The 22,229-nt window shown below is 38.3% G+C and overlaps 1 protein-coding gene across 2 annotated transcripts in view; it reads left to right on the top strand.

Annotated features, from left to right (window-relative positions):
- GNB1 (G protein subunit beta 1) overlaps positions 1 to 15,066 on the top strand; it is a 32,620-nt gene extending 17,554 nt beyond the window's left edge. Inside the window, exons 3-12 of one of the 2 annotated variants that reach the window (XM_042883169.1) lie at positions 3,995 to 4,102; positions 6,743 to 6,781; positions 8,115 to 8,221; positions 9,256 to 9,319; positions 9,907 to 10,069; positions 10,649 to 10,715; positions 11,877 to 12,078; positions 12,448 to 12,664; positions 14,475 to 14,582; positions 14,975 to 15,066. In XM_042883169.1, the coding sequence (XP_042739103.1) occupies positions 4,046 to 4,102; positions 6,743 to 6,781; positions 8,115 to 8,221; positions 9,256 to 9,319; positions 9,907 to 10,069; positions 10,649 to 10,715; positions 11,877 to 12,078; positions 12,448 to 12,664; positions 14,475 to 14,581 (1,023 nt within the window). In that variant the 5' untranslated portion in view covers positions 3,995 to 4,045 and the 3' untranslated portion in view covers position 14,582; positions 14,975 to 15,066. Of the gene's footprint in view, positions 1 to 3,994; positions 4,103 to 6,742; positions 6,782 to 8,114; positions 8,222 to 9,255; positions 9,320 to 9,906; positions 10,070 to 10,648; positions 10,716 to 11,876; positions 12,079 to 12,447; positions 12,665 to 14,474; positions 14,583 to 14,947 lie in introns of both variants that reach the window. The other variant, XM_042883170.1, reaches the window with a different exon arrangement.
- Positions 15,067 to 22,229: the final 7,163 nt, after the last annotated feature.

Below are 22,229 nucleotides of genomic sequence, written 5' to 3'. Positions count from 1 at the left end.
ATTAGGATTTTCATTTCCTGAGTGTTAGTGAGTTCAGTCAAGTTGACAGGAATCAGAACTTCCTGTTGATGTTCAAGCAACAAAGACTACAAAGGGAATGTGGAAATGTGGTTTAAACAATTCCCATTGATGCTGTGTCAGAAATGCGGTTCAGAGTTTGGAGTTGCTTGAAATGCAGAAGGGCTGACTTGGAACACCAAGTGTAAAAGTATTTATTTTTGTTCTGTGTTTTTCTGTATATATGGTATTACAGGCTGGCAAGACACTGAGAGTTATAAGCATTTAGCTATTGATTTTCATGCAGCAAATACTGAAGCATGAGTTCTGGCAAGCGATTGATAGTCAAGTTCCATAGAAGCCTTAATAGTTACAGTTCTGTTCCTTGGACTCGCTGCTGTCTGCAGTAATGGACTCTTATCTTGTGTGTGGGTGTAAAGGCTTCGTAGGGATGGTAAATCATCTTGAGATTATTCATTAAAAGGGAGCTGTCCTTGAAACCTAAGTGAATGGCTGCCTTTTAGCAAGGAGTTCATGAGTAAAGTGTTTAAGGAGCTGAGGTATGCAGTAAACAGGGTATGTTGTGTGTAATATACATATGTCTGGCTAAAAGCAGTCATGAAAAGACTGAAGGTTGTGTTCTGATCATAGTTTTAATTCTTTTTGAAGGTATTTGGGCTGTTCTTCCCTTCTATCACCTTCTGTGAAGTGGGAATTGGAAGGAAATTGAAGCAGAGTGCTGAAGCAGAGCACTATTTTCAGTTTGATGTGAGAGTTGGGAATAGAGCTTCTCTTCAGTAACAAGGCAACAGAGAGTTATGGCACGAGACTTGTGACAGTCTCCTGGGGGTGGTACTTGTGTGAGGGGAGCCATGTCTCTGCTGAAGTTACCATGGTGCCCTATAAACCAGAGAACAACCGACTTCCTTGCAGCTTCTTACATGTCTGAATCAGTGTTGCTGCTTGTGTTACCACTGGTCAAAAAACCTTAATGCAGTTGGGCTGCTTCACCTGGCTTTGTCATTTGCAGCAGCACCTTCCAGTATGAGCTATGTTAAGCTAGAAAACACAAGCATGAAATGAGCTCGTATGATTTAAACTCTGGATCATTTGCATACATGCAGGAATGAAACTACAAGGTTTGGTTTCTGTGCATTGAATTTTTATGTGACTTTTTCTAGCGGTAGTATTCTTAGAATTGTGGACTTGCTAAGGTTGGAAAAGACCTCTGTGATCACCCAGCCCAACCATCTGCATATCACCACTATTTCCCACCAAAGCATGTCCCTCAATACAACATCTAAATGTTTCTTGAACTCCTCCAGGGACGGTGAATCCACTGCCTCCCTGGGCAGCCTGTTCCAGTGTGTGACCACTCCTTTGGAGAAGAAATTTCTCCTAACATCCAAGCTGAATCTCCCCTGCTGCAACTTGAAGCCATTCCCTTCAGTCCTATCACTAGTTACATTGAAGAGGCCGACCCCCAAATCACCACAGTATCCCTTCAGAGAGTTATAGCAAGCAATAGGATCTCCCTGCAGCCTCCTCTTCTCCACGCTAAATAATCCCCCTTCCCTCAGGTGTTCCTTGTAAGACTTGTGCTCCAGGCCCCTTACTGACTGCATTGCCCTTCTCTGAACACACTCCTTCAGCCTCTTCTTATTCCATACATAGAAGTTCTGCTTCGTTTAAATGCAAGAGAATTCAGTTGTGTCACACAAGTTCTGGTAAGAATAAATGGGCACTATTTTAAGCTGTATGCTGCACAATGACATACCTGCGTTGACTGACATTAGATTATTCACCCTATTATATTTTTAAATAAAGCTGTATGTAAATCTTCAGTGTAATTACCTGTAGCTCTGCAGCTGGAATTCGGTGTCCTAAATCTTTATCTTAATCCTATCGTTGAGTTGCTGTGTCCTTGAGCAGAACATTTAAGGTTTGGATTGTAATTTCTTTCTCTGAAATAAAGTGATACCATCTGAAGTTCCTTGTACTCTGCCTGGAGAGGTTGGTATTTGCTTAGTGGGAATTGGGCTATATATTAACTTAGAGAAGAGCGGAAATAGAATCAGATATTAAGAAGCTAAAAGATCAGAAAATTTAATGAAGTTTATTTTTAAGAACATTTTTGAGAGTTTCTTAATTCCTTGGGGAGTAGTGCATGCTGCTGCACAGTGTGACCGGACTGCAGCTGGAGAAACTGCTGACTGTGCTTAAAAATTGCAGGGAGACCCAACTGTGGAGTGGTTTGTCTTACGTGTAGAATGAACAGTAGATCTTGAGAAAGAGAAGAGCACTGAAAGGAAAGAAAGGTGGTTAGAGGATAATAAAAGTCTGGGCAGGTCTTTTCTTAACTGGATTTTGGGCTAAGCTGAACAAGCAATCTTAAAGGGCTTAAAGATGACCCTGGAGCCAGAAGAGAGAAAGAGACCGGGTTTCACACTGAAGAAAAGGGCTTTAAAGTTATGAGTGGAGATTTTGAGTCAGAAACTAAGTGAAATTCCTTCTTTAAAATACACCTGGTATAAACTTGTAAGCTATGACATGACAAGATGAGACACTTAAGTTCCTTGAGGTCATCAGTTTAGAATACTAGCTATTACAATAAGAGAGAGCATAGAGTTGGGTCTGGTTATGTGGAATTGTTCTCTTTAGAGTGTCAAAGCTCTATAGACCATCAGAAATTATCCTCGTCTTTCCCCCTGGGAAGGGCTGCCTCAGAGCTCTGGGGAAAAAAAAGCCAAACCCCTCATGCTTGCCAAGATAAATAAGCTGATTAAATCTCAATGAAATAATATGTAAAGCTGGTAGCAAAGCATTTGCATTATTTAATAATAAAGGGTCAGTTCTGGCAAATAAAGTGTTCTCAACCACCAGTAGTGTGTTCTGTGTGTTTTTTAATGACCTGCAGGTGCTTTACGTAGTATATGGAAATGAGTCTAATATGTTGTTCTCCAGCAAAGGGCGAACTTCGTTAGTGAGTTTCTTTAGCATCTTACATTTACATTGTATGCAGAAGTTCTTTGGTTAAATTCAGCTGTACCTCGACTTCTTCAAGTATAGAATGCTAGTGAAAATGCCAGCGTGGAAATGCTGGCATATTTCTAGAACAGACTTCTAATCATGAGCAATATGCTTGATGGAAAATACCTATATGTCATTATAATAGAGAACAGCCCATTTGTTGAGGAGCTGTATGCAGAATGGTGGAGGGCATTCGGTGATAATTGTTTCACTGAGGCTTCATTTTTGGCCACAGAGGGCAGTGACCATATTGATGTGTTAATGGCTGGAAATCCAGGTGTTGTAGTGGAGACGTGGCTTTAGCAGCACTTGTTTGAACTCCTTTTCTTAACCTAATGTTGAAAAAATGTTAATTTTATTCTGACATATATCAATGCTGGAATCCTTTCTGGGAAATCTCAGAGGACATGTTAACAATTGTCCAGAAAAAACTCAACAACACTTGTGAATGTTCTATCCAGATAATAGAACACACTTTTCATAACTGCTGTGTTTCAGACAGAGTTCATAAGGGCCTTTTGACAGCATTTTGCATTTGCCTGTCAGTATCTAAATATTTTAAGTTCTAATTTTGTGTCCTGTGGAGGTGTTCTGGCTTTCCTGTCTAACCTTAATATGAATTGCTGGAAGAGTCATTCTTGGGAAATTGGAGTTTATAAAAAAAAAAAAAAAAAAAACTAAATCCAAAAAACACTAATGAAAGAAAAGATACAAAGAAAGAGACCTGGAGGAGAAGGAATAAGTCCAAATAATAATCTGTTTTCTGTAGGAGGAAAAAAAAAATAGTGAACACGTATGCTAACAGTGTATTCTGAAGGCATTTCAGAGAAAGTCACCTGTATTTTGAAGATTAAAAAAACTATCAGTGATTGGTTTGTAAGTCCTGTTTGAGGTAACTCAGATTGTCTGCTCAGTTAATTTTAATCTATGACTTCTGCTAATTCTTCTGTTACTGCTTGTCTTTCAGATTTCTGGTTGTTTGAGAGGTGGCAGCAGAGGACACCTTTAGCACAGGAAAATGAGTGAGCTCGACCAGTTACGCCAGGAGGCTGAGCAACTGAAAAACCAAATCAGAGTATGTATTTCACCAGTGGGTCTTGAAGTTTACAGAAAAGATGTGTGTGTCTTGAAGGTGGCAAAGATGGACAGCAGTGTGATGCATTATGCTTTTTTCCACAGTGTCAGAGTTAACGTAATGAAGTTCACGTATATGCACCTTTACACAAGTAAATCCACAACATGGATAAGATTGGATTCGATCAAGATGAATGGTTACTGAAGTTTTTCTGAGCCAGTGTTTCCATTTATCTTTCAGTGTGTGTTTCACTTGCTCTTTTCAAGTGTAGTTTTGAGGAGCCTGAGAACATATTTGGGGCAGTAAGTTGGTTCCAGATAATGACCTTGTACTGAATAAATAGTCAAGGGGTAATTCAGAAACATGTGTTTAGTTTCCAGTAACTCTGAGAGAACAGGCTGAGGAATGAAGATGATTAAAACTTCCTGAGTGTGGTTTAAGGTTTACATAAACTGCATCTGTGAACTGTTTTGTGAATTGGCAGTATTCAGGTGAAGGCTATAGGAGTCAGCATGTTGTTCTGAATAAATGGCGTGTCTGTTCTTCTGTTACTGAGTAAAAGGAGGAGAGCAGTCTGTTTATTTAAGGATAGAATGTAGTCCAAATGACATTTGTTTTAGATTTAATTTGAAAAATGTATTATGAAGCCCAACGTGAACTGGAGTGTAGTCAGTATTGTAATTCCTTGTGGAGGGAAACGTAACATATGCAGAACACAGTTTGATCTGTTCTTTCAGAATGAATTCAGTGACTATAAATGACTTTAATACAGGCCTATTCTAAATGTTCATTGATGCTGAGATTCACAAGGACTTTGCAGAGGTCTTATGCTTTAGTAGGAAGAACATCAAAGACAGAACAGAACAGCTGAAACTCCCCTGTCTTATTCAATTTGGTCTCCCTGTATGTATTTTTTTTTAAAGACAAAAAACACATATCTTGAAAGCTTAAAAAAAAAAAACAACCAACAAACCTCCTCTAGAAAGTGAAACAAAAACCTATTGGTTGTTTTTGTGCACGATAAGTTAAGATGTTCAAGATAAACTCTTTGAAATGCAGGCTGTGACAGGGATTTTATTTAGTAGACTCTGTCTAAAGTTACATTTTGTTTGCTTTACCATCCCTTCTTGTGTATTCCTTCCATTAGTCTCCATCACCTGTTCTCTAAATATTCAGCCATACCTGGTAATGATTGAATTTTGCACAGACCTGAGAAGAGGCACTGTGAAGTTTTTCTACTTCTGTCCTCATTCTGAAGAGGTGGTCTTTTAATCTGGGAGTTGAAACTAAGTAAAGGTTTGCCTGCCTCAGATTAAGTTAACAGTACTTGTCTTCATTGTTCCATCTCTGTTTGAAGCATCATTTATTATTTTTAATGTATAGGAAGTTGTGTTTTTTTCACAGCTTTCTGACCAGCCAGCACACAGGAAATATCTAAACTGACTGTAAAGCTCAGATTTCTCGCTAGTACTGCACACTGCCAGTCTCTAACTCCACAGAAGGAATCTCTGTGCGCTCTGTTATGATACTTGCTAGTCTGGATATATTGTTCCAGCCCCTTCAGACATAAAAGCTGCCTAGAAAAAGAAAGTAAAGTGTACTACTGCATGAAAGCATGTGAAATGCGGCTGTTACAGAGTAGTGTTTGTGCTGGAATGAGCATAAACAGATCTATTAGTATGACAGTTGGCTTTTGGTGCTTTTAGTCTTCATTTAATGCTTGTTTAATTTTTTTTTTTCCAAGGGACTAAGCAGAACACTGGTTACATCTTAAACTAAATTCTGTTACCAGAACTCCTACACTCTCGTGTGGGAGCACACATCCACACAGGCTGCGTGGTTACCTGTGCTTTTTAAGCAAAGTTCAGTCAGGTACTACTAACTGATAATGGGTAAACTGTGTGTGCTTCACAGGAGTGAATTGAAAAGGTTTGGCCAGTTATTTTCCCTACTTGCTAGCTCAGGATAATTCTCCAAATTTGGTTTTCCAAGGTGGAAAAAATCCACTGAGTCTCAACGATAAGCCTTAAAATATTTCCTTTGTCAGATAGTTCTATTACCCAGTATTTCTTGCAGCTAAAGTTAAGTTCTCTAGCTTATGTTTTCGTTTTCCAAGCTGTGTTCTTTCTACTTAATTCTATGGTCAGAAATTTTTTTCATATCTTCATATTTTTCAGCTACTAGGTTTAGTTTTGTTTTCTCCTAGAAGTTGCATGTACTTCTCTTACCTCTGCAATGAAAATCGTCATGTAACTAAAGTAGCTGAGTCCCTTTGAGTGATTTTGTCTAAACAATGTATTGGCGTAGGACAATTTGTTAACTGAAGTATAGTTTGTATGTAACTAGCTTGATTAATAAACACATCTCATGCCTTACTTTTTCCTGAACGTGGTGGAAGTTGTCTGTCATTACGGCTGGAATCTTTTGCCGGATGTGAGGTTTCATGACAAGGAAATTTCAAGTGCTCAGCATGTTTTGACAGCAGTCTGTCATGTTATGTTCGTGCTGCAGTTACGATGGGTCCCTTCTGAATAACAAACCAAAATGCTTTCTAAACATTATTTTGTGACAACTTGATTAACTTGACAATGCCAAGATTGAACAGAACTTCTTCTGAGTTCTCTAACTGTTCTATTGCAGGATGCTAGGAAAGCGTGTGCAGATGCCACCTTGGCTCAGGTAAGCAGTCAAGAGTTTAACATGAACTACAAAAGCATGTTCCCTTTACAGAAAGAAAATGTGCTGTAAAAAGGTACATCTGAGTGGATTTTTTTGTATTTATTTTTTTAATTTTGCCTTCAGGTGTTTTTTTCAAGAAATGTATGTGGTACTGATGTTGAGTTTCTGAGAGCAGTAACCTGGAGCAGTACTTTCTTGAAGAAATCACTCAGGGCTGATCCCTGCTGAAGGGAGCTGTTGATGTTTTGCTGCAGATGTGGTAGCAGCACAGTTGTGTTACTGGGACTCTCAGAACCATGACACCTCTGAGGTTTACCTACTTATGCATCAATGCCCATACTTTAGAACCTGAGTTGATACCTCTGCTGTGCTGTCCTGTTTTTATTTTGTTAACTTGGGAGAGGGAAACTTGTATTCTGTCACCTCTTGGGGATGGTGTGGTAGGTACATATGAATGTACTGATCTCGTGATCTTATTTTTAGGCACAGTGCTGCATATTTTCCAGGATGAAAGCGTGCAAATAAATAAATAAATAAATGTGGAGGGAGCAAAAGCAAAAAACTTTTGTATTACTAGCAAGGAATGTGTCCATGATGAGGATTTTTGTGTCATGGAAGTGCTCTTTTCACAGCGCTGATGGTCTTTGAAAAGAAGCAGAGACACTTGCTCAAATGTTCTTGCAAAATAATTCTGTAACAAGGAGACATGAGAAATATGCAGACAATATCCATAAAACAAACTTGCATACTTTTGGATTTGTTGAGATGTGTTCTTATATTACTGGAAATGTGTGCTGAGCTGGGTTTTTTATTGTTTTTATTTTCAACGAGTACTTTTCTTTAGACTGGAGAAATTATTGATATTAAACTTAGCTGCATAAGGACAGCTAAACTAATTACTTCCTTATGTTGCTATTTACTCACTCCAGAGACTGCTTTTATCTTCCAAAAGTTAAATAAAACAGGAATAATATGATTCTAGTTTTCCAGTATTTGGAAGGGAAGGTCATCTGGATCTGAAACTGAGTTATTCATCCATCTTTCAAAAGCGGAGGCATTGTCTAAAGGCTGAAATAGTGCACCCCATTTCCTGTCTATGAGGGAAAAAAAAACAGCTAGCAAAATGATGGTTTCTTGAAAGCAAGTACTGCTTCAAATGAAGTTATTCTTAGGCATTTAAAAAAGAAAATGGTCAATATTAAAAAGAAAAAAAGAAGTAGGACTACTTGGTTTGCATTGCGGTGCTTATTGAAATGTCTGTGTATGATGGTTTGTTTTGTTCTGTGGAGCTGTGCAGTGAAAGATTCAATGGATGGTACAATTCCTGTTTCAGATCACAGCCAATATTGACCCGGTGGGGAGAATTCAGATGCGCACCAGGAGAACGCTCCGGGGACACCTGGCCAAAATTTATGCAATGCACTGGGGGACTGATTCCAGGTGGGTTCACTGTGCTGTGGGAAGTTGGGTGCATCCAGCTGTTATTTACCTGTTCTGCCACAAGGATCCACTCGTTCAAAAGAATGTAGGCAGCCGAGAGAACTTGGAACCACTCAATGTAACTTCTTTTCTTCCTGGTATGTGTGGTTTTGTCATCAGAATCTAAATTTATTTTTAAAATGGGGTTTGGTCTGTTTGGCAAAAGTGCATTGTGACAGCTGTAAGATAGAAGCTGGGTTTAAAAAACAAAACAAAAAAAGCAAAAAAAACAATAAAACACCACCAAGACAACAAAGCACTAATGAGTGCATTGTGTTTGGCCAGAGGAAGAGTCATGGAACAAATCTGAGTACCTTATTGAACTATTTTCTCTGAAATTATTTGTAAAAGGAAAAGACTGAAGAGAGGTGCTTTATGGCAGTGTTCCAATATACCTTTGAGCATACTAAAAGTATGTAAAAGAGCTCTGAGCAGTTAACTAATGCCTTATGTGTCCAACAATTTCTGAATGGAGAGTGTGGATTTAAGCTTTAAAAAAAAAAAAACCTTCCTAAAGTTCTCCTTTCCATGAGCGACATCTTTGCTCTGTTTTTTTCCCCATTGTATTTCAGTGCTGATATCCATTCAGTTTTTTGGGACTTAGAACTGTAATTTCTGTTCTAAGAACAGAAAACAGAAAACAAGTAGACAGTACAGATTGTCAGACTCATTGAATCTGAAGCCTATGTACAGAACACAAAGTCACTGATTCCACACAAGTTTTCTGCCTCCGTTTTCAAGCTTGTTACCTATCTAGAGATTTTCTGAAATATGAATGTGTGGACATGTTGATCATCTACTACATATTTCCACAATATTTCACATTCAAAATGGATGATTCCAAAATAATTTCTTCAGTGCTGGTATCTTGAATTGAGTAATGACATGCTGTACTTAAATGGTACCTTAGTTTTGACAGTATAGGCTGTTCTATCAGAATACATTCCTTCTTGTCTTCCTTCAATGGCTGAATTTACCACCTGTTTCCTTTTCAGGCTTCTAGTTAGTGCCTCCCAGGATGGCAAACTTATAATTTGGGACAGCTATACTACAAACAAGGTAAGATTAACTGTTAAGTTGATAATTAATGCAAAGGAGAGAAGTACTCTCTGTCAACCAAAGCAATGTGGACATGAGCCTAAATCTTGATTTCTCCAGTAAGAAATGTAGCAGTGTCTTAAGTGTTTTGTGTGTGAAAACGTGCACTGCAAACAGAAGAAGACAAAGAGGAGGTTAGTTAAATATTAAGTCTTTGTGTGCTGTGGGCTTCAAAGTAGGATTTAAGTGGCTCTGAGAGTAACAATTTCCTCGCTAGTTCATTCATAACATAGCATCTAAGCCTGGAATTGGCAGTTCTGCTGACTGTATGTGGAAGTCAATGTTTTCCTGAACCTACTGCAAACTATTAGCAATCAGAGCACTGAAATAATTTGATTTTTTTTCTCAAAATTGCTGATTAAGCTGAATTCGGGAAAGGCAAACCTGAGGTTTTAATTCCATGTTTACTTGACCTGGCAAGCTATGTATTTTCTTGTCCTTTTGATGAAAAGATGTGCTGCTAGAGAGGGGGAGAGATGAAAACCTGCTGATGCTGAATTATTGAGTGAGTTGTTCTGCAGATGAAGTGCTGAATGCATTTGTTTCAGGTGCATGCTATTCCCCTGCGTTCGTCTTGGGTCATGACTTGTGCATATGCGCCTTCTGGAAACTACGTGGCTTGTGGTGGTCTCGATAACATCTGTTCCATTTATAACTTGAAAACTCGTGAAGGGAATGTACGTGTCAGCCGTGAGCTAGCTGGGCATACAGGTGAGTACGTACCCAGATGGCCTGAGTTATGGAGGCACACAGTGAAATCTTTTCCTTTTTTTTAACATATGGCATTTAGTTTTGTTGGAAGGTTATCTTAACTGCCTGCTGGAGGGTGACAATTAATTGTTTCAACTCTTTTCTGCATTAATCCCTCTACTGTGTTTTGTTCTGTTTGTTTTTTTGTAATTTAGGAGCTAAATAATGGTAAATAAAGCTGCTCAATAATTTTCCCTCTTGCTTCTAACTTCCCCTAGTTTCAGTAAGGTAGTCCCAGAGCAGAATCTATCCTGCTTTGGTTAAGACACTTCGCTAAATTTCTTCTGTGTTTAGATCAATTTGCTGTGATACTGATGTAACCTTATGCTATTGTAATGGTTTAATTAGACATGGTCAGTAAAGAGCCAGAATATTTTTGTCTAAAATTTCAGAGGTTTCTCTATAAAAATTCTGTTGTACTTTAGACTTCTGTAGTAGTTCTTCCTGCATCTTCCAAGAGGAGGGAGAAGTATATAAGTCAGTATGCAGCGTGGAGAGTGATCTCTGATTTTATTCTTTGGCTGTGTGTGTTGCTTTCAGGATACTTGTCATGCTGTCGTTTCTTGGATGATAATCAAATTGTTACCAGCTCTGGCGACACCACTTGGTAAGCAGTAAAACTCTGACATGGTTGTTAGTAATGACTTCTCACGCTTCAAGTCTGTTGAAATAAACTTCTTCATAAAGGTGGTAGTCATCCAGAATTTTAAGCAAGGTTGATAATTGCTTGTAAGTCACATTTTTGCTAGTAATGGAAAACTTGAGCTTTCAAGGCTTTAACCTTTGGCTGTTCAGTTAAGCCTGTGTTCTCAATTGACCTAATTTTTTGTGATACAATGATATGTAGACTTTTTTTTTTTTGTATAATTTGCCTTTCAGAAATAAGTGACCTTTCTCAAAACACTTTAGTATTCAGTATTAATTACAGTTTTCTATACAAAGTCGTATTTAGATGTTTAATACGAAAAGCTCCTAGAAAATATTCTACACTGACAGCAGACACAGCTTTTTTCCTTGAGGTGGATGTGGGTGTATGTCTTAATAAAAACTGGCTTCAGAATGAGAGAAGGCCTCAATCTTCTTTTCATTAGTTTTTGTATTATATCTGCTGCTTAAAATCAATACAGATCTCCCAGGCAGCAGTTCTTACAGCAAAGGTTGTCTAGTAAATAGTTCTCCTACACAGTGTCAGTCTCTTTGAAGGCCCATTTGTTTGTCCACTGATTCTGAGTAACTAACGAATGTAGACATTTTGTTTTTATATCAAAGTGTTCCTAAACATACTTTATAAGAAAAAAAGAATCTCTTAAAACAAGGCTCATACGAGACAATGTAGCTGTTCTCAGGAGTTATCATAATTCCTTGACAGTTGTTTGGATAATGCTTTGTCCACCTGGGATCAGCCAAGCTATGAGAAGAATGACAAAGTGCAGTGACCTTCTGTTTGCCTAGTACAGATCTGCTGCTGAGGGATCTGCTTTATTGGGAAGTTAAAAGTGAAGGGATGATAGTGCTATTTCATCATTTTATACTCTTTGATTGTCAGAGTAGCAGTGATTTTGCTGTGTTGGGAAAGCAATGCGGTTTTAAAATGTTAGACATAATTTACAAAGTCACACATCCTCAGTGAGTTTTTAAGAGTGGGAAAAGCTGACTTGAATTTTGCTGTTATTTACCACTGCTGCTTTGTGCTTTGGACAATAAGAAGGGCACAAAAGACAGGACTGTAAATAGGTTTTTAATTGTACCTTTTGATTATTCTTTCAAGCGCTCTCTGGGACATAGAAACTGGTCAGCAGACAACTACATTTACTGGGCACACTGGAGATGTCATGAGTTTGTCTCTGGCTCCTGATGCTCGGTGTTTTGTTTCCGGTGCCTGCGATGCCTCTGCCAAACTGTGGGATGTTAGAGAAGGAATGTGTCGGCAAACCTTCACTGGCCATGAGTCGGACATCAACGCCATCTGTGTGAGTGTCAGCTCGAGCAAGGACAGAGGATTTCAGTTTGTTTGGTTATATTGTTCTCAGCTTTTAAGCGTGCACTGTATGCTGTAATATTATGGAGTGTTTTCTCTTAATGTTTTCTGCATCAAGTTCTGCTTGGGAGCAAGGGTGAAGTTCTATTCCAGATGTACAGTTTTTGGATACTCCTGAGACAATGGGCTTTATGCCTGGAATGCCAGATGAAAAGCATTTTGTATGTTTGGAACTTTTCTGACTTCACAGCATAACGTATTTTGCAGCCTTTGAGTAACTTGCCCATTTTATCAGCCACTCTTTAAATTAATTTGTTGTCTTTTTTCTTTTTTCCCCATTCTTTTCTGCCCTCTGCTGAAGTTCTTCCCCAATGGCAATGCATTTGCCACAGGCTCGGATGATGCTACATGCAGGCTTTTTGATCTTCGGGCTGATCAGGAACTTATGGTTTATTCACATGATAACATCATCTGTGGCATCACCTCTGTAGCATTTTCCAAGAGCGGTCGTCTCCTCCTAGCTGGTTATGATGACTTCAACTGCAATGTTTGGGATACGCTGAAAGCTGATAGAGCAGGTAAGCATATTTATTTTGAAATATGAAAAGCAGAGTTTTGGGGATTGGGGCTGTCTTTTTAGACTTAGAAATTGTTTTGCTTGTGATCTGTTGAAAGCAATGCAACATACTGTCCACCTCCTCTGTGGAGGGCTTACAGTTGCCTGACATCAGTATTGGCACAGTAGCTTACAGAAATACTGCAGGCTGGAAGTTGACAGCGCTTGATGTTTCTTATTTCACTGAACAGTGGCATTGATTTTTATGATATTGTAACTGTTCAGCAGCAATTTCTGGTCACTGATCTGTAAAGGAATCACTTCTAGAAAGTTTTTCTTTAAAAATCCACTGCTTAGTTATTTTGTGTAAACTTTTAAAGTTGTTGTTAAACTATTAATGGAAAATAGCCCTTAGCACGTGCTGATAAAAGGATCATGAAAGATGTTCCCACATCAGTCACTCTAACTGCTTTGTTAGAGGTTTTGCTGCTCATTAGTGTGGCTGTTAAGGTGAAAGAATGATCTTGCATGAAATTTATTTGAAGCAGAGACTTCAGAAGCAAACAGGAAACAAAAAGATTTTGCAGATTACCTTTTGGGAAAGTAAATATGATTTGTTTCTATACAAAAGTTAAGTCAATTTAACTGGGGTTCTTTAAAAACAAGACTTCTCTTAGGGGGGGAAAAAAAGGAGAAAAAGTGTGAGTTATGCCACAAATATTTGATGCTTTGTCCTCATCCCCAGTTCTGCAATGACCTACTCTGTTATTGAGTATGGTGTTCCTAAGAGTGTCTAGGTCTGCTTTAAAAGCAAACAGGAAACACCAGCCAAGCAGAATTCCTCTTCACGTGGAGCTGTAAGGATTAGCTGCAGGTACTTGGTGCGAATTGTTGCTTTGAGAGGAGGATGTACTAAAGATGGCAAAGATCTAAACAAATACATGATTCTGGACTGTGCCCATGTAGTTCTTGTTGGATTTCTTGATTTCTCTCTGTCAGCTTTGTTTTATCACACAGATCACAGTTTTTTCTTCTAGAATTCATGGTAGTTTTTTATTAAATAGAAAATACAGTGCATGTGCTCATGGCACGTTTGCTGAACTTAAACTGCTTTAAGTTTTCTGCTTATTGAAGTGATCTGAGCAGAACTTAAACTTCTGTACTGCCTGATATTGTCAGGAATATCTTAGCTCAGTGCAGTGGGCTGAGTAGAGATTGAGCATAAATAGTTGTTCCATTAAGTTAAATGTAACAGAGGAGAATGTTGGCTTCTGTATCTTTGCTATTTAGTGTCCCAGTTATTTTTTTAATAGTACTATAATTGATATTCAGATCTCCATATTGGCAAAAGCTATGTAGGTGTTGAAGTCTTGTAAGTGCTTGTAAACATCACCAGTTAAAGATAGATGGAAAACATTTCAGTTTTCAGAACGTATTTCAGCTTCTTTTTTGTGGGTTAAAATTCTGTAAAATCAAATGGATGTTTGTCACTATGGAGAGGAAATGCTAGCAGCGATGGTTGCACTTATTGCTATGACACTGCTGACAGGATTTTCAAAGCAGTGATTTCACAACTTGAATCAGTAAGGTCATGACTTGAGGAATATACAAGTAGAATTTTGGAGCCAAGCATTTTCTGCATTACTTCCTTGTGAACCCACACAAGTTTGTGCTTCAGAAAGCAAAAGCATTCAAAAATCGAAACCATGCTTGTTCAGAATTCTTGAAGGAAGAGACTGAGTAATTGTGGTGTGGCAGCCTCACTGTTATTGAGCAGAAATAAGGAAGCATCAGAGCAGTGTGACAGGTTTGTTGTGTATTCTTATTTCCAGGTGTCCTTGCTGGTCATGATAACCGTGTCAGTTGCTTAGGTGTGACTGATGATGGTATGGCAGTGGCAACAGGATCATGGGACAGCTTCCTCAAGATCTGGAACTGAAGTAAGTAGGCATCAAACTAATTAACTCTGTCCTTATATGGTGCTCAGTGCTTTTTCATGGGTCCAAACAGTACTCTTCTACTGATGCTGCAAGCATATAATTCAAGTTAGGAAAGTCACTGGGGGGAAAAACAGTTTCTTGTGGGTTTTCTTGTTGTTTGTGTGTTTTTAGAAGGCTGCTTCTTCAATGTATGCAGTAATGTTTCTGTGGTAAACTACTCTTACTTTTCTGGGAGGGATGACTGGTCTTTAGAGTCGGGGTTGGCAAATAAATGGCAGTCTTAAAACCAGTGAGATAATGGCTGAATGCATCAGTGGGTAGTGAGAACGAGACTTGAAACTTGACTACAATTAATCTAAGTGCAGCTCTTAATCCATCTTTCTGTGTGTTAGAAGAGTGGCGGACTCCGTGACTGGAAGAAGTTTCCAACGATTGAAAATTAAAAATGATAGCATATTCAATCCAACTATACTAACTTGGACCCCCATCCTCCCCAACTTCAAAGGGCAAGATCTTTTCCGTCTCCTGTTGCTGAAATTGAAGAGCACAATTACCTTTCCAAGAAGAATTTCTGTGTTGTAAGCAAAATGAAATAGTGCATTCCTTTTGGGACCATTTCTTTTTTTTTTTTGTCTTGAGAATTTAAAAATCAAACACTATCATAAAAGCATGACCAGAAAATAAACTTGAGCATAATTGTGAAACAGTTAGCTTTCACTGTAGTTTCCAAGTTGAAGTTAAGGACTTTATCTCACACACTTGCAAATTTTAAAGTCATGTTTGTAGCGGGATTTTTTTCAAGTTTCCTTTTTAAATACATTTGTTTATGTATTTAATTGAGCAAAACAAGGGAGTCCTAGCCCAGAGCATCTGGGGGTTGTTAACGATGTAAATTTAGTCCCTACTTTTTTTATTTTATTTTCTAGTATCACAGATAATTGTTGCACAAACCTTGGCATATATAGGATAACGTTAAGCAGTAAGGTAACCAAGCACATGCTGTTCAAGGTAATGAATGCTTGTTTAAAGAATCCTTTCACGTTTTATGGATAACAAATGCAATCCTTGGTCCCTCCTACCCCCTCTTTTCACCACACTGATTTTTTTTTTAATCTGTTTTGGTTTTGTCCACTTGAAAGGGCAGTTTATATATCCTAACACTATCCTGTAGTCTCAACAACCAGGAATCTCTGTTTTCAAAAGAGACCTATCCTACACTTGGGTATTGAGTCAATTCTTTGTGTATGAAATGATGTACAAATCAATGTTTTGAAAATAATGATCTTGAACTTTCTAAGTTAAACGAGAAAAAAACCTTTTTTGATTGTTTGCCATATTGGGTGGGTTTACTCTTAGAATCGCATGCTGTAGAAATGCTAAAAAGTGCATATTGGACTAAGTCCTTAGATGTTTTTTTCTTTGAAAAAATAACCTGTTTAAAAACTGTAACCATTGTTGCTGTATTCATTTATTGTTGCTACTCTGTGCATAAATCTATGAAGAACTCAAGTAAAAAGCTATGCACGTTTTGGAGTAGCGTGGTAAGTCACTTTTTTTTTAAAAAAACAAAAAGAAAAGAGAAACAGCCTGTTCAAACAATCGCTGTCAAAGATTTTGGGGTGTGGGAGGAGGGAACCTAAACCATCTTCTTTATAAAATCAGTTCCTCACAGCCAGTTCCTCTTGTAGGATGAGTCCTTTGCATCTGATTAGAATCATTTTTGTAACAAGCAGGTTTTCCTGGCTTTCTTTTCAAATAAAATGTTAAAAGCAGCAGTGTTTGGACAGCGGATTGTTCTGTTAAACTTTCCTATCTTCTCACTGTATCCAGAAATGCTCCTTCCTAGCAGCAGTAGTAGCTTTTCTCCATTTTGTTTTTTCTGCAACATTCTGTACAAAAATGTGCTGTAATTGTGCGTTAGGCCTGGATTTGGCATAAAAGATGAATTCCTTCTTTCTCTCTTTCATGAAACTACTCTGTAGAGCTTTTTCCACACCCTGTATCCCTCTTCACCTTTTGTATTTAATTTTAAAGTCAGTGTACTTCAAGAAAGCTGGATGCAAGATAGATACTATATTAAAATGTAATGTTATTTAAGATGTAATAAAGCAGTTTGACATGAGTTTTGACTGATCTGTTTTGCAGCTTATTGTTCTACGTACCAAACTGCTTCTGGCAGAAGAACTTGAGTTATGGAATATAATCTGAGAGCTCAAAACATGTCTTTAATTGCTCGGTATTTTAATTAGGTAATGTATGTACTGTGTTTGAAAGGTCTAAATTGTGTACATGTGAAAAGATGCAGGACTCGGTGTTTTTGGTGTTTTTAGTGCTAAAAACAGTTGCAAGTTGAACTAAAACCTCCGTGTTTTTTGTTAACAGATGGTATCTAAAAGTTGCCAGCAATATTTGAAAATATATATGTGAACGTGATACATGGCAATGCAGAATTTACTGATACAGTGTGTGTGTGGAGTTCAGTGGCTACAGGCATTTTTCTTCCTCCATTCTTAATTATTTAGGATGGTCTTATTGCTAGGCCTTCTCAAGAGCTTAATTAAAAACAGTTGGCACTCCCTTAGCTCAGATTCCAAAGAAAAACAGCTGATGTGATTTGCATTGATATACATCACCAAAATGTTCTGTGGAATATATATTGAGTGTAATGCCTGAAGCAGGAAATCAGAGAAGCAGAATGGTTAGTAACTTCTTAAACTTTTGTGCCCTTTAATAGGAAAAGAATTGAGTGGAACATCTTATGTTACTGCCATGTGAGGATCTGGCCAGATAAGCTGTATTGTCAGTGTTAGCTGTCCTTACTGTAGGTATTGAGAAGGGTAAGTAGTTGTCATTTTAATGCTCAGTAAGAATAAAGTCTGCACAAAACAGTACCATATCTTGAAAACTCTTTTGATTTTGTACCCCCAGAAGTAAAGTTCTGCAGCAACTCTTTAGAGATGCTGAAATGCAGTTGGTTTAGCAACTTGATATTGGTCCACTTAAGACCCCCCCTTTTTTTTGGGGGGGGGGGTGTAAAATTTCTTTTGATAATCTGACTCAAATTAGAACAGATTTTCATTCATTTCACACCAACGAAGACAAATTCCAATGTGAAATTCTGGTTTCATTCCAAACATGGATATTCACAGCCCTGATAGAGAAGTATTAAAGTTTAAGTATGGAAAATATGCTGGTGACATTACTTAACTACAAGCCATAATTGTGAGCTTTGGGTTTTGGGACTGTATAACACTGGTAAGTTGCTTATGGCTGGAAATGCTTAAATGTTAGAATTCAAAGAGTCTCTTCCAACTTCAGATGGTATAGCTGGCTTTCCACTCACATGGAATATTCTTGTTACAATTGATGTTTTGTATGTGAGTTTGTCTAGTCTGTAATAAAATCAGTGCAGATGTTATGGTATTACTTTGCTTAATCTCCATCCATACACTAAATTACTGTTTCTTACCTGTTCTGGTAATGCCTTTGCTTGGCAGTAAGATACCGAGGTAGCAATCCTGTGTCAGGAGGCTGATGTTATGTGATTGATTTGAAATACTAGCAGGTGAAGATTTCTTTATTACAGGCCGTGCATCTGTTAAACACAAAGCTTTACACTGTATTGCTTAGATGTCTTTTTCTGTGCTTAGTAATTCAGAGAGCTGTAACTCAAGAGAAAAGATTTTAATTTAAAGATCATCCTGGAATATGGTTCCAAAAGAGTAGCATCACGCTGCTGCTGGCACATTCCTAGAGCAAGGTTTTATAAGTTGAGGACTGTGTTTGAAAATGCTTCATCTCTGCCTGGCCTCAGTGACAGCTTCTGTAGTTCCTTATTCACTGTGGGCTTTGGAGCCCACACAAGGGGATGAATAAAATATGTAAGAAACACAAAGGGTTGTGGAATGGTGGCTTTGCAGTGAAATAGAGAGTAAAACTAACAAGGTGTGAGAAGCATGTTAGATGACAAAGGTAGCAGGACCAATGAATGAGTATTTGGGTAATGAATAGATGCAGAGAAAAGTCACAGTTGTCTGGCCATGGCTTGGAAAGAGTGATGCAGTAAAAATGGGCATCCATGGAACTGTGTACCTCAGGCAGCTGAGGGCAAGAAGTCAAGTGGAGGAAGAGATGTCAGGTGTTGCAGTCTCAGTAGCTGGAGTTCAGAATGCTGTGTTCCCAGTGGGCCTTTAATTTGTCAGTGAATTGATGCATTTCAAAAGATCTGAGGAACTGTTGCTTGTAGATTGGAGTTGTACAGTTGAAGTGTTGACCATTGTGAAGTGCTTTGGAGTGTATGTTTAAAATCAGCTGTGAATCACTCTTAAAATTACTGATTGAATCATGCTCTGTAAGAGCTGAAGATAGATTGATCTGGTTTCTGGGAAGTGACAGAGTAAATAAAGAATAACAAAACTTGTCACCCTTGCTGAGTTGTGTAACTAGGTCTGAAAGAAATCAGGATTGTGTATGGTATTTCAGTTAATGCTGTTTTTAGGGTAGGTGCAGTCCTGAATTCAGATATGGGGTGAAGGGACTACAAAAATGAAGTAATGAACAAGTCTGAACAGCAGTAAGTAATTTTCAGGTAGCAATGCTCTGTTTTTCTCCCCTTTCTATGGTCTTCAGTAAGGTTGCTTTTGCTTCAGACGTCAAACTAGTCATTGGATCTGAACTACAGTGGTCATTTTGTGTAAGTATTGTAATCCAAGGTGTAATAATAATCCTGAAGTGTGATAGGTTGAATGTTTTTCTGCTTCAGACCTGTGAGAGAAAGGGAGGAAGAAGAGCTGGAGGAAGTTTAGAAAGATGATATCAGTTGCACTGTTCCCACGTCACTCCTGCTCTGAATTGTGCTGCCACGTGGAAGTTTGCTATATGTTTGATGATGGACAAACTTGTATCCAAATGACAGCTGCTTGCATGCTGTCAGATTGGCTCTTTTCATTTTTATCTTCATAGGTGCTTTGTTCTTTCTATGTGAAAACTTCATTTGGTGGAGGTAGAGAAATTAAAATTGGACGATGTTAATTCAGGCAGGGTCTACTAGCGAGCTTTGGTTTCAACTGCGATTTCAGAAATAATGGATGGAGATTATGACGAGCCTCAGTAATTTTCTGCTTCCCCCCTGCCTCCCCCGTGTACTCCTTAGCACCTGCTTAACATTTTTGACATCCCTTGTCACAGATCTACTCCCAAGTGCTTGTTCTTTTCAGCTTTCCTCCTCTGCTTTTAGGTAGGTTTTGGGATCTGGAGTTTCTAATGAAGAAATATTGATTGACAAGGTATTTTTGCTGAGGTGGGGCTAAGATGATGTCCATTTCTAGCAGCATGAAGCATCTTTCTGCTGTAAAAGAAAGCTGTGAAGTGTATTGTTTGTATATCAGATGGAACTCATGAGTTCCAAGTCCTTGTTTAAGGGGGGGAAAAAACCACAGAACTACAGAACTGTAATATTCTGTGTTGAGTGAAGAGCAAGTAGGCAGCAGCAAATCCTTTTCTATACTGGTTGGTACTTGACAGTGAGTCATACAGAGATAATATGTAACTACATATATTTATCTAAACTTTCACTGTCTTTGACTGTAGCTCCTTATCTTTTTTTAGTGATGTACTTCCTGTGCTACTGTAAAGAAAATGGAGACAAGGACCAACAGGAATAATCATGCTTGATATCTGACTCCCTGAAGCTGGTGCTTTTGCTTTTTGCCAATGAATAATCCAGTGAGAAGAACCAGACAGGATTTAGAGTGAGTGGTAGGCACTGTATGACATATAAAGCTTAAGTAATCTATAAGTGAAAGTTGTAGTGCTATTTTTCTTCATACGTTGAAAATGCTGAAAACCATGATAGCATCTAGAAAACATAGAAGTGGCGTAGATAGTTTACCTCTGCACACAGGATTGTACTTCTTAGGTAATATACCAACATACACTTCATTTTTATATACCTTCTGAAAGCCAGCAGAAATGTTTCTAAGAGGTTCTAAAGTTTTACCAGTCACAAACAAGTTGTCTTACACAATGATGAAATCGTCGCTGCTCTTAGGCATTAAGAGTTCTTTAGCTGTGGACCCTTCTCTGTGAAAGTGCAAATCTTGTTGATGCACTTAACCTGTTTTGATGATGTCTTCAAGGTCTAGAAATTCTGCTTCTCTACCTGTAATGAGGGGTAGTGTAGTTTGCCTGGTTATTTTAAATATGACCTGTAGCTGGGGCTATCAGTCTGCACTCACTCAGATCATGTAGGGAAAGCTTGGAATTGAAAAGCCTCAAACGGTATCTTTCATCTTACTTTCTTCAGAAGGAAGAAAGACAGATGAAGTTCACCTGCTGCCAACATGAAACTAAAAAGTTCATGGCATTTGCAGGTGCTCAAGGCCATCCATTTTCCCCAGCCATTGAACATTTTCTGGTTTGTATTTTGTGTTTAAGCATTAACTGTTTCACATTTGTTTCTTGTATGTGAGTGGAGAAATCACCAGGTTAGTCTGTGAGTCCCACTGAGATGCCAGTTTCACTCTCCTTCTTACCATTCCAACTGTTCTGCAGTGCATAGGAACTGTGTAACCATTAAATAGCTGCTGTTCTTTGTCTAGTGGGGGTCTGAGCTCTTGAATAAATAATAAGTATGAAAGGAGTGACAGCTCAGGGAGTGATGGGCACCAGTTTGCACTAATGAGAGATCTGGGAGCTTTTCCAAGAATGACTGCATTATTTAATTGAATAATTCTATATTCCATCTACTGCTAGCATCAGATGTGTAGTTAACCCATTCTGAACAGCTTTACAGTACTTGTCCCAGATTCATGCTGTGAAGTAACATCAAAGAACCGTCTGAAGTATGTGAGGATGCTGAATTACAAAGCAGAGCCAAAGAGCTGAGAAAATGGTGAGGAACTCAGATGGTAGCCCTGTTTTCCTTGGTGGTGTTTGAGAGACTTTAATACTTTATAGCATGGAAATTCAGCTCTGTGGTGGAAGACAAGCCCATAAAACAGTTGTCCAGGCTTCCTGAAAGGTTATGTAACTTGGCAGCTGCATTGCATCTGAAAGTTACTTAGATCTTTCCTTCCTTCCCCCTTCCATGTCACAAAGCCAGCAGCTTTTATTACTCTCCTGCTATTTAGGATCCACTGGTGAAATATTCTGCAAGCGATTCTAGTTTGTACCTCTCTGTTTTCAGAAAGATTATCTTAACTGCAGCAGATTGAAATAAAAAGATTTGTGATCCTGCTGGAAAGCATGTGCATTAAGAACTAATTCATGGTAGTGCCATGCATTATTTAGGGGCTTTGCTTGCATGAGTGATCAAATTCAGACTCTTCAGCTGCTGGAAATTGAGGATTATGTTGTATGTAAACCTCAAATACAAATACTTGTATGACATCTGACTTCTGATCAGATAGTCATAACTGTATAATTAACTACTAGGTTAATTATTTCCAAGCAGTTCGATTTTTGGTCACTTATATTGAAATTTTGGTTTCAATATGATGTTCGAATGTGCACAAATTTTCTGATTTATTTTATGAAAGGGAGTGAATGTCAGATGAAAGGGAATTAGACTCTCAATCAAAGAGACTTAGGAGAGGGGGTTTTTAGCTATGAAGTTCACATTGTATTGCTTTGACAGGCAGAATCCAG

This window comes from Lagopus leucura, unplaced genomic scaffold, assembly GCF_019238085.1.
Source record: "Lagopus leucura isolate 7727_CA_CO unplaced genomic scaffold, USGS_WTPT01 Super-Scaffold_100037, whole genome shotgun sequence".
Lineage (NCBI taxonomy): Eukaryota > Metazoa > Chordata > Aves > Galliformes > Phasianidae > Lagopus > Lagopus leucura.
Note: the sequence above shows the minus strand (reverse complement) of the source record. Positions and strands in the feature narration are given on the sequence as shown.